The sequence below is a fragment of the Hippoglossus stenolepis genome, chromosome 6 (genome assembly GCF_022539355.2).
Source record: "Hippoglossus stenolepis isolate QCI-W04-F060 chromosome 6, HSTE1.2, whole genome shotgun sequence".
Taxonomy (NCBI): domain Eukaryota; kingdom Metazoa; phylum Chordata; class Actinopteri; order Pleuronectiformes; family Pleuronectidae; genus Hippoglossus; species Hippoglossus stenolepis.
This window is the reverse complement of record NC_061488.1, coordinates 3003847-3015759: the sequence shown is the minus strand read 5'-3', so window position 1 is coordinate 3015759 and position 11913 is coordinate 3003847. Positions and strand designations below refer to the sequence as shown.

The 11913-nt window shown below is 44.1% G+C and overlaps 1 protein-coding gene across 1 annotated transcript; it reads left to right on the top strand.

The window, feature by feature from the left end:
- The first annotated feature begins 3306 nt into the window (after positions 1–3306).
- Positions 3307–8029, top strand: zfp64 (zinc finger protein 64 homolog (mouse)). The gene is made up of 6 exons (XM_035160436.2): positions 3307–3539; positions 3671–3844; positions 4373–4519; positions 4663–4725; positions 5025–5276; positions 6214–8029. The coding sequence occupies exons 1-6, from the start codon at positions 3518–3520 to the stop codon at positions 7611–7613; spliced, it is 2058 nt and encodes a 685-aa protein (XP_035016327.1). The 5' UTR covers positions 3307–3517; the 3' UTR covers positions 7614–8029.
- Positions 8030–11913: the final 3884 nt, after the last annotated feature.

Below are 11913 nucleotides of genomic sequence, written 5' to 3'. Positions count from 1 at the left end.
GCATGTTGCTCCGTGGCTTTGAACTCGCCATTTTATTTGCTTCCTCTTAATGATAATAATCTCGGGCCTGGCAGCGGCGAACGAGCCTCCCCTGAATCACAAAGAGGAAAAAAGAAATGACATGAATTAATTATGAGGAAAAATTACTCAAACTCTGCACACCACGACCTGCCGCGGCACGGTGAGCGGCTGGGCCCTCAGGTGACAAAGATGGATAAATATTTTACGTCTAAATACGATTTCTGTGGGGGGGGGTTCGGAGGCTGCTGTCTGAGAATCCTGCAGCACCCCCGGACCAGGCGTTGAGCTGAAGCGAGACCCGGGGGGTTGTCTCTGCGTCTCTGGATCTGGACACAGGCAGAACTCCAGGCTCAGGTTTGTGTTGCTGAGCTTGAAGGAGGCCTGTGTCTCGCCGGTGAGCAGAGTCAACAGCGTTCTTTGGGTGCCCTCAGGTGGAAGCCGGGTATAATTGCTGTTGACAACCTACAAGTCATTGTGCAATTAAAGCATCTGCCGCTCCTGTGTGGCAGCGGGCCGTGATGCCTTGTGACAGCTCGTAGCCATTAAGCAACTGTAAGCAGCTGGCGTGCCTCGGTGGGGGGAAATAATGTGACAGAGGCGCTCCCCCCTATTGTTGCCCTTGTCTCATTGGGGAAAAGAGGGACATTACATCACTCACTGAATACTGGGGCGTCTCCATGAATGGGGAGGGGACACATCTACAAATGAGACCGAGCACAGCTGGATGTTTGGAGTAATACTTTGGTTCTGAAAACTGGAGTTTATTGGTTTTGTGAGGATGAGGGGAAGTGGAAAGTACCAGTAGAGAGATTGGTATTATTGTGAATTTGTTCTCTAACGATCAGCTGGTTGATTGGTCAGTTGGTGGGAAATTAATTGGCAACACTTCTGATAATCAATTAATCTTTTAAGTACTTTTTAAAGCAAAAATGTACAAAGGTTTTAAATGTGAGGATTTATTGCTTTCTTTGTTTTCTAATTTATTATATTTGAACTGAAGTGAATCCATGTGGGTCAGCATGATACTGTATTTGAGAGGCCATATGATTTATTGATAATCAGCCGAGATCATCCATGAACATCACAATGTGCCTCGTTTCCTCACAAGTGACCAAACAGCTGGATCACGGCCGGACGGAGGATTTCACTGAGCTGTGAAAAGTGAAATAAATATAAAATGAACAATTCTTTTGATTGTAAAAACAGAAGAAGAAGAAATGAAGTGAGGATCAAAGCAGCGAGCGCACTGGTCTGTTCTCCGAGGGGATGACACAAGTCTTTTCTTTAATTACCACACATCTGAGTCATTTCGGAGTCTCATGCAAATGTGGGCTTTTGATGTACGTTTAGCTGCGGCCGAGTTCGCGGGGGATTTGTGTGCACACGATTTGCACGCTCTTCGGTCAGATCTAATTATTTATTTAATCGTCTCCTCCTCGTGTCTTTCAAATGTTCTAAAGCACGGGCCTGAGAAAACTGTACTTTCTTTTTGATGAAAAACCTAAAATCGGATTCAGGGACACTAATCATCGATAAATCAGGTTCATGAGGTCAGATTGTGTACATATTGTATATATACACTCGTTTTATTACCTCTTGAGGGCCTTTTCAAGTATAAGCACTCACCTCAAGGGAACCAAAGCTCGGTCTTAATGAAGCAAAACCTAATTTCTGAGCTCCTGCTTATGGTCTGAGGTGAGATGTGATTTGCTGCTAGGTTACAGTCGAGGTAACGTTTTGGTTCCGCTGTCCACAACGAATGGAAGTCAATACAAAAGTCTTAATAAGGATAGCTGTGCAAATCTTTGTGTGTCTCTGTGTGTGTGTGTGTGTCAATACATGTGGTCCAGGTGTCACTCACATTATGGGGACAAAAAGCAAGTCGGCATAATGTGAATAATTATATATTAAGGTGAAGACGTGTTTAAGGTCAGGATTACGTATTGTAAATAAATGTAAGTCAATGTAGTGTGTGTGACTGTGTGTGACTGTGACTGTGTGTGTGTGTGAGTGTGAGTGTGACTGTGTGTGTGTGTGTGTGCCTGTGCCTCTTGTCTGACTCTGAAGGATTTGCTGCTTCAGCAGGGAAGGAATCAGTCCTGTTGCCTTTGCCATGCAGGAAAGTCGGCGTAAGGAAATTCCTGAGCTTCACAGTGGCAATCAGGCAGTTAAGGAGCTGCCAGAGAAAATGGAGCCGCACGTCACTCACTTTCATGGCTTATTCACACCAGCACAACTGCACCGGCACAAAGAGAGAGGCCTCCTCACTCACTCACCCCAACAGGCCAGTAAATTGTCCTCTGCTTCAGAGCTGCTGGAGTGTGTGTGTTTGTGTGTGTGTGTGTCTTTGAGTGTGTTACAACAGAAAGCTCACCTCCATCTAAAGCGGCACAGCAGGTGTTGTGGTTTTAATCTGAAATGTGCAAACGCTGCAGCTTCTTCAATCCAGGAGTCAGGAACCAACGTTTTGTGTTAGTGGGTCATTGTGTTCGACCTCCCGTCCAACAGGGGGCAGCAGAGCTGTCATTACACTTGTTTTAAAGGCTAAAGAATCATTTCAATGTGTCTTTCTGAGAAAAATGTCATATTTAAAAGTTGTAGTTTTCTTTGAGTGGGTCCTCTGTTGTTTTTAAAATAATGAAATAAAGTTTTTATTATTTTTAAACTGCTCAATCCAATTGTTTGTGTCAATGCTGCGTTCAAGAGCTCGTAAATCCCCAAACATCATCAATAACAGTGACTTTCACCAAAGAATAAATCTTGGTTTTCATATCTTTGTCTTTATTCTGTACATAACAATTAGACCTTTTACTAAAATCAATCTGCTTTCCTCCAAAACACAGTTTAAACTTGTTATTATAACAGACTTGTAATTAGTGTTTTTATTATTTGACTCTCAGAATATACAGTAAAATATTTCATGAAGTAAACTGAAGTTTTTGTTTCTCCAAATCTGAATTAAAAATCATTTCTGTGTATTTGTTACTTAATCAAATTAAATAGAAACACAAATTTAAAAAAAACATTAAATCAAAGTAAATCAAAATAATCAAAACACACCAGAGATGAGGGCTTGATTGCTGTTCAGCTATAAATTAAATGTATGATTTAATATAGCAGCTTTGTATAATCTGACTATAAATGTAAACAACTGACATAAAAAATGAAATAAATAAAACAGAATATCTTTCACAATGTAATTTTGTTTTTTAAATATATTTTGTTAAATTCAAATTTTCCCACTGCCCGTAAAAGCAACGCGTGACGTCACCCGGACGACAGAAACGCATGCTTGTCCCCCGCTGCCGTAAACCTCCGGCGGGGTGTCGCAAAGGCCTCTCCGTGTTGTCAGAGAAGTAAACAGTTGTTTAGCGCAGAGAATTTTAACGTGAAAAAAAAAAGAGAAACGCGTGGATCTGCGTCGCTTCCCTTTCGCGTCGCTCCGTCGCATCCCGAGGATCCAGAGGATGAGCTGATCCGGGAACCAGCTGGAAAGATGGCAGCGTACAACACGGGAGGTAGAAAGAAAACAACACAACCTCTGCGTGTGTGTTCACTGTGTTGTTGTCAGGTGTGTGAAGTCAAACTGAAACCACGTGTGTGTGTGTGTCTGTGTGTTGTTGTTGTTGTTGTTGTTGTTGTGGTGCAGATGTTGCGGGTCACGCCGTGGTGGTGGAGCTGAGTCCTGACATCCACATCTGCGGCTTCTGCAAACAACAGTACAACAACTTCGACGTGTTTCTGGCCCACAAGCAAAATGGATGTTCGATCCCCGCCGGCGCCACCGACCCGTCGGGCTCCAGTGCCGCGTCCGCCCTCACAGGTCAGACACTGTGGATGTCCAGTGTGCATGCGCCAGGTTATAGACTGAGCCATGAACTCAGGCTCACACCACTCAACTGTGCAGGTTATAGACTGAGCCATGAACTCAACTGTGCAACTACTCATCTGTGTTTGTGCAAATCAATGGGTCACGTGCAGTGTGTTATATAATCATGTGCAATCTATAACACTACATATAACATCATGTGCAATCTGTTGCACTGCATATAATCATGTGCAACAATAACCATGTGCAATCCTTTATATAATCAGGTGCAATCTATAACACTATATAATCAGGTGCAATCTATAACACTATATAATCATTTGCAATATAAAACACTATATAATCATATGCAATCTGTTACACTGTATATATTTTGTTGACAGTGTATATATCCTGTTTAAATTGTGTATATATATATAATTTTCATCTAGCATCTATATATTATGTTAACTTATCAGTTTCCACTCGTCCTATGTTTTGACCGTTGACTCCCACTCTGCCTTTTTTCCTCGTCCCACTCAGATCCCAGTGCCGAGTTCGTCTTCGAGGAGACTTACCAGACCTGTGTGATGAGAGGCGTCAAAAAGATCCTGACCAAAGCCCAGAAAACACCTTCCAGAAAATTAAAACCCGCCCTGACTTCAAAGAGACACAGCTGCTGCTTCTCAGGTCGGTGCCCCCATACTCGTTTACGACTCTAACACATTCCACGTGAGAACTGTACTTCCTGCCAGTCGACGTTAAATTAACTTTCCACAAAGTGCACGGGCTCCACGCACCTTGTAAACAGCTCGATGTCTCTCCATCCACAGGTTGCACTTTTAAAACGCAGTATGGCCAAAAAGACATGGAGCGGCATCTCAAGACCCACACGGGTACGTCACCACCCTGCACATGTCAAGCTTTAAACGTTTATACACCTCTGCATTCATGTTTAGACATAATGAATGTTGTAAATATTGTGTATTTGCTCTGTTACACACAACATCTAGTGCACTTCTGTCCATCCAGGGAGAGGAATAATAGAAGTAGTAGTTTTTCCTCACTCTTTATTGAGGGTTAGGGTCATGAGGCACTTTAAGATTCATGAATACGGGCTTTACTAATAAAATTTGATTTGATTGACATGTGATCCTCGAGTTGGATCTTGACACAAGTTGTTCTTGCCTTGCAGGTGAGAAGCCGTTCGAGTGCGAGCTGTGCCACAAGCGCTTCAGCCGGCGGGACAAGCTCAACATGCACAGCCGCTTGCACACGGGCGAGAAGCCGCACAAGTGCAAACACTGTCCCTACGCCGCGGCCGACAGCAGCAGTCTGAAGAAGCACCTGCGAATCCACTACGACGAGCGGCCCTTCAAGTGCCAGATTTGTCCGTATGCCAGCCGCAACTCCAGTCAGCTCACCGTGCACCTCCGCTCACACACCGGTAGGCAGACACACACCCTGACCCCTCTGCAGCGGGCGTTTGATAGACTACTAAGAAACATCCTGTGTCATTAGGGGTCGAAGCAGCTCGATGCTGATTCCTCATTGTTTTTATTGTCATTATACTTTCTTCTTATATTTCACTCCTAAATTCCAGCCACTTCTCAGGCACAGACAATTAATAAGGTCAAGGTGGAGCTATAACAATTAATATTCTGTTTTTACAAAAAGCTCCAAAAACCACTTGGCCCAGAGACCAAAGTCTGTCATCGTCTCCATCTTCTAAGTCTTGTTCCCTTTCCCCACAGAATATCAAACATGGGAATAAAATTAACCAAAAGTTTGGTTTGTTTTATATTCAGACGATGTTCACAGAATCATTTCAATACATCAATTCGTTTAGATTTTTACAAGCGGATACATTTTTATCCCAAATGTTTTTTTTCCCACAAATTTGTAATTACTCACAAAGACATTGAGATATCAACAAAAAGCACCAACCTGCAGACCTGATTTCTTTTTTCAACACATCCACTGATATTTGTCTCAGCTCAGAAGTCCATCACACGTTATCTCTCAAAATATCCCATATGAATTACCACTGATGTCTCCATACACAGTCGTTCTTTGGATTTCCAATAGTTCTCAGATATATCAATCGATGAGTCAGCAGTGTCGCTCAGTGTCTCACTGTATTTAGTAAAGAATTTTAGAACGATGATGATTATTTATCCCAGTTTTTACACATGTGATGTCTTGTTGTCACGAGATGTAAGAAGCTGTGAGGAACCCGTGTCTCCCTGATGGTGCAGTCTCCTGCTCTGCTGCTACAAAGACTGACAGCAATTTATCTTTGGTTTTTAAAATGCTCACAAGCTGCTTGGACTAAGATCGCTGAGCCCTATTTTTACGATATACTTTGTTTTTATTTTTGAAAGGGGACGCACCATTCCAGTGCCAGCTGTGTGACGCAAAGTTCAAAATCAACTCAGACCTAAAGAGACACGTCCGGATTCACTCTGGTGAAAAGCCCTACAAGTGTGAGTTCTGTGATTACCGCTGTGCCATGAAAGGCAACCTCAAGTCTCACATTCAGATCAAACATGGCACCGAGAACTCCTTCCACTGCGAGCACTGCGATTTCAAGTGCGCCAACAAGACCGCCCTGCGACAGCACACCCGGGAACACCAGCCCCTTCAACCCATGCAGTGTGCCAAGTGCACATACTCCTGCTCCAGCAAGGGGGCGCTCAAAGTCCACGAGAGGATCCACTCGGAGGAGCGACCCTTCAGATGTGACTTCTGCAACTTTGCCTCCAAGCAGCGCAGCAACCTCGTCATTCACAAGAAGAAGTTCCACTCGGATAAGCCGGAGAAAGGCGGCAGGGGAGCAGGGAGAAGTGGAGGAGCTGAGTCTCCAAAGCCGATCAGCTCCCGGTACCGAGCCAAACTGGACGCAGCCCGAGCCTTCAGCTGCGACGCATGCAATGCTTCCTTCGTCAGGGAGGACTCGCTGCGGAGCCACAAGAAGCAACACAGAGACGCTCAGAACGTGCTGCAGCTCCAGCTCTCCGGCCCGGACACAGTCAGCCTGGTTCCCATCACATCCCAGTGTACCACCCAGCTGGAAGTCCCCATCCCGTCTGACCCGATGGCTCCTTACAGCAATGCACAGCTCAAGATCATCGTGTCTCACCCACTGGGGCAACAGAACTCCTTAATCCCAGCAGGCGTGGACCGGCTGGGTAAGACCAGCATGGTCCTGCTGAGCCCAGAGAACCAGGACATGGTGGTGAACTCCATGATCCAGCAGGTTAACCTACTGACTCCTATGCAACCCCTGGGGTCGTCTCAGGCTGCAGAGGCTTCCCTCGAACCCCAAACGGTCCTGTTGACGCAGCTCGGCACCGACCACACCGACAACCCGCTCCACCAGGCGCTGCTGCAGACGGCCATAAGCGCTCAGGACTCCAGCAGCACGCAGGCTTTCATCACCACCTGCTCTGAGCTGGACGGCCTCAACGCCTTGATCCAGGAGGGCGGCACCGAGGTCACAGTGGTGACAGAGGGGAAAGCCGCCGCGGTGACCGCGGCAACACAACCCAACGTGGTGTGCGGTCCATCGGAGGACATGTTGACAGTTAAGGTTGAGGAGAACGCCTTACCCCCTGAGGAAAGTGCGTTACTGGCGCAGAACATGGGCCTGGGCGGACAGAATGTGGTCATCCATGGCGTCCCACTGATTGTGTCCACTCAGCCACAGCAGAGCACGATAGAGCAGCTTTCTCCACACACACTCTACACAGACTCACACTCGCTGGAGGGGATCCCACACTGAGCCGAGCGCTCCCTGTGTGTTTGTCTTAAAATGAAAAGATTGTAACGGCATCATAAGCTATTTCTTTGCCAGTAAGAACTCTTTATTCTGAAGGATACGTTTGTGCGGGACATCGACAAATATCAGTATTTAGTTTCTAGCGTTTAATTTAATTATTAACCACTGAAAATAACAGCGTTAACTTTATTATTGCTCTAGTTTCCACATTTTAGAATAATGAATTGTTGTCGTAGCACAGTGGATCGCTCCAGACTATTTTAACACTGAAAAGCTTTTGAATATGAAACGTAATCATTCGCACACATCTGTAGTTTCATACGCTCTATTTTCAGTTATAAAACGTGCAGACATCACTGCTAAACCTACGATAAAAAGTGTAAAAGAATAAAGTCTGAAAATAATGGTCACAACTTGAATTCGAATTTGCCTGTGTTGTGGTTTGTTCTCCTCCCATTTGTCCATTAGGTGGCAGCAGAGCGATGAGAGTCAAACGTATTATTTGCTCAAACTGTGGATTGTTGCAGCCTTCAAGTATTTTTTTTTCTACAAATGCTGCATACGTGTGGTTATTTTTGTCTTTATTTTTGGAAATAATCATTTTCTGCTCCTCGTTCTGAATCCACGCAGTCGTCAATTGTACATCAGCGTCTTATTTTCTTAAAAGCCAAGTTGCTCTCCCAATAGATTTTTCAATAAAGTGCCCGTCTTGCTCGTGCTCCACTCAGACCTCAGCACTTAGTATTCGCAGGGACCTGAATGCGAGTCTCCTGTGAACAGTTGACCATTGATTTCTCTCCGGTGCTCCTCGGCACTAATGGCCCCTGATGCAGACGCCACGAACTCCCATGAAGTTGGTTGACGAACGACTCTTTGCGTTCGGCTCCGAGTTTGGTCTGTGCTTCGTTAAAGTGAAACGTTAAAGTGTCTGACTGGTGTATGATGACAATACCCCCCCCCCTTTTGTTGTCATATATTTAAGCCAGTGTGATTAATTAAATCACTCATCTTTAAACATCATGTACATTTGAAGTAATTATGCATTTTACGTAGTGAAATTCATGTTTTGCTGATGTAGAAGTTTCCCGGTAACAAGTACAATTACTCGAGAGGCCTGTACTTCAATAATGCTCCTTGGTTTTATGCTACTTTACCATTATGATGTGAGAAATATTGCACCTTTTTCTTTACTTCAGCTAATGTTGAGTAGCTATTACATTACGAAATTGATATTTTGAGAAAAACACATATGTCCTTGCGTGAAACATCTAGCCTGTTTTATCCTGAAGGTATACAGTCACGTGCGAACACCGCGTTTCATTAAACCTCCGAGGTTATAACAACTTTTGTTATCTCTGGAGAAACCATGCTAACTGTTTTAGCATGTTTCTAGCTAGGCTTTAAACTGAGCTAAGCTATATTTAGGTTTTACGCATGAGACATGTGAGTGTTGTAACTTCACAAGAAAGGAAATAAATGTATCCCCCATATTGTTAAAACCAATATCTGCGTACTGAACATACCCAGAGTAGCCTAAACAGCTGTATCTGTTAGCTTAATTTAGCATAGCGGCTGGAAACTGCTAGCCTGTGTTTGTATGAAATGTGGTCCTGAAGTACAGAGAGTTAGCTACAAATTCTGAGCTAACCTAGCTAACTAGCATCATACTCTCATCAAATAAGAAGGGTAATAAATTTATCCCCCAAAATGTTATATATATATATATATATATATGATTATGAGAGACATGAGTAAATGGCTGTATCTGCTAGCTTAGCTTAGCATAGAGGCTGGAAACAGCCTGCGAGTAATTTTATCTGAAGGGTTGTCAGGAGGGACGGATCGAGCCCCAAGCTACGTATTTTCTTACTTCTGGAGGAGGTAGCATAAAAGTGATCTAATCAAGTCGAGACTCGGTGATCTGCGGCGTCACCGGTGACTCGTTTTGAACATTTCGTGTGATTTCAGAACCAACGTCTGTCGCCGGATCGATCTTCAGGTGGAATTACGTGAAATTCCTTGAAATTCCGTCGCGTATGAAGACGAGCGTCATGTGGGAAAACCAAGAAGAGCTCTGCGCTGAGTGGCTTTGATCTATTATCTCCAGGCCCTAATCCCGAGCACTCTTGAGGAGGAGGGCCCCCCCCCACACCTACCTCTGTCCATATGTGACATCACGGCTGAGTCCAGAGCTTTTTTCTATGGGCTGCAACATGTTTAGTGATTTGCTTGAGGAGTTTTAAGCGTTCTTTGCAGAGCTTTCATTTTATCGTGTGCATGAGGGAATTATAAATAAACAGGAACGGCCCTCAGCCGAGCTCAGACCTCTGCCAACGCCCGACAGTTCTATTATTCAATCCTTAAATTCAATCGAGCTGCAGCAAATTGTTCACACTCGTTTAGATCAGTTTCCTGAATCAAGATCCAGGAGTTATTCCCTGAGAAATCAAGGAACATGTTGAAAAAACACCTTATCTGAGTTCTTCTGTTACCACACCCCCCCACCAAATTTCATGGAAATTAGCTTTATTAGATTTAATCTTTTTAACTTAATTTCCCATATATACTTTTATTGATCCCAAACTGGGAAATCCTTCTGGGTTACAGCTGCATGGTATCACACAATACACAATATAAATATCATATAAAACATTAAAAAAATCCTTTAATCTAAAGTTCTGTATTTAATTCCCCTGTGTCTCCACCTTCTTCTCTCTGCAGAAAGGAGGAGCAGCCGCTTCTAAACACATCTCTGGATACTGTATGGCACTTCTCAGTTCCTTCCTTCCTGTGTTTGAGATGTCCGCCTTTGAATTGGGTCATAAATGTCTTCCACCACCAAAACAAAACAAAACAAAAAAAGCCATTTCCACTCACAGCTGCTTAAAGAAATCGTAAGCTGCGATGCTTTCCTTTATCTGGACATAAACCGATCCAGAGAGCGCCAGGTGAGAGCAGGACGACGGCCGGGAGTAGATCACGCACGCACGCACGCACACACACACACACACACACGCACACGCACACGCACACACACACACACACGACCATCAGGAGACGAGAGCCGGTGCGTTAAACGACGTGAAAAATGTCAAACGGCCCTAAGTGAATTTGGTATTGCAGTTAATTTCTCTCATCAGAGGTGGTTGTAAATCGCTCAGACAGCCACTGAGTGCAAACTGTTTTTCCAGGGCCTCACTCCCACAGATACAATCTGTCACTCGCCTCAACAATACATTTCTGACCTTTGCTTTGTTTGCACACAATTTGCTGTCCCTGGAGTAAATGGCATTGAATTCCTTAATGAAATTAACTGATTGGTAAAGTATTGATATGGATTTGTTTTTCCAATGGAAGCATCTTTTTTCTTTTTTTTTTGGTCCACTGTGACACTATTGACATCTTAAGTGAGTTTTGATTCCTCGGGTACACTGGAGGCTTTTATCTTGTCTTTTTTTTTTTTGTTCAATCCTCTTTTCTTGTGCGTGTGATAGAAATACAAGATGATAGAGCGAGACGATGTGATCAGCCCCCTTCACAGCCCGGCAACAAAAAGACACCTTTGTTTGCTTTTCTGAAAGCAGCGTGATTATTTGTCAAGACATTATTAGGCTAATGTGCCGAAGACTGGAATCAATAGCGTCACTTTCGGGGGCACATTCTGTTTGTGGGATTATTTCAGCTCCGTGGGTGGTTGTTCATATGTTCCTGTTTCTTTTTTTGGTTTTTTTTTTAGATAGAAATATCTCACCCACTTCCTTTTCTGGCACCTTTTCACGTGTGTTCATTTGGCTTCTGAGTGTTTACGGTGTTGTTTTGCTCTATCTGTGGCTTGTCAGGAAGTATTACCCTGACAGGCTCTTTTGTTGTTGTTGCTTTTAAAGATTGAAAGCAGCAGTTTGAGACCAGTCCTCAGGGGTCGGCGCGGTGGGTTTCATTTTGAGCTCATAAACGTCCTGTTTTTCTGCGACAATGGGACGCTACAGTATCTCCTGCTCCGCCACACAGAGCCACTGGCTTTTTATAACAATGTCCTTTATAACGACGTGGGCTTCACCGTTTAGCACTGAGCGCTGAGTGTGATCTCGTGAATGCAAATAACCAGCTATCAGCTTTTGTGATAGAGCAACAAAGACATTTAGCCATTGTTTTCCTGCCCTGTTTCTGTGCCACTAACCCTAAACAAATGAATGTTTTTGCGAGTTTTGACCGTGCACCCGGTGCCACGCATTGAAAGGGGGAACAATCGCTCAATTGTTTTCTTTTATTCCATATTTTGTGGGATGTAAGTTGCTGCTGGGAA

What these genes read in the sequence shown, in the direction of transcription:
- zfp64 (XM_035160436.2), top strand. Translation starts at nt 3,518, where the DNA reads ATGGCAGCGTACAACACGGGAG. An exon ending in ACACAGCTGCTGCTTCTCAG is followed by an intron (nt 4,520 to 4,662) that starts GTCGGTGCCCCC and finishes CTCCATCCACAG; the next exon opens with GTTGCACTTTTAAAACGCAG. An exon ending in GCATCTCAAGACCCACACGG is followed by an intron (nt 4,726 to 5,024) that starts GTACGTCACCAC and finishes CTTGCCTTGCAG; the next exon opens with GTGAGAAGCCGTTCGAGTGC.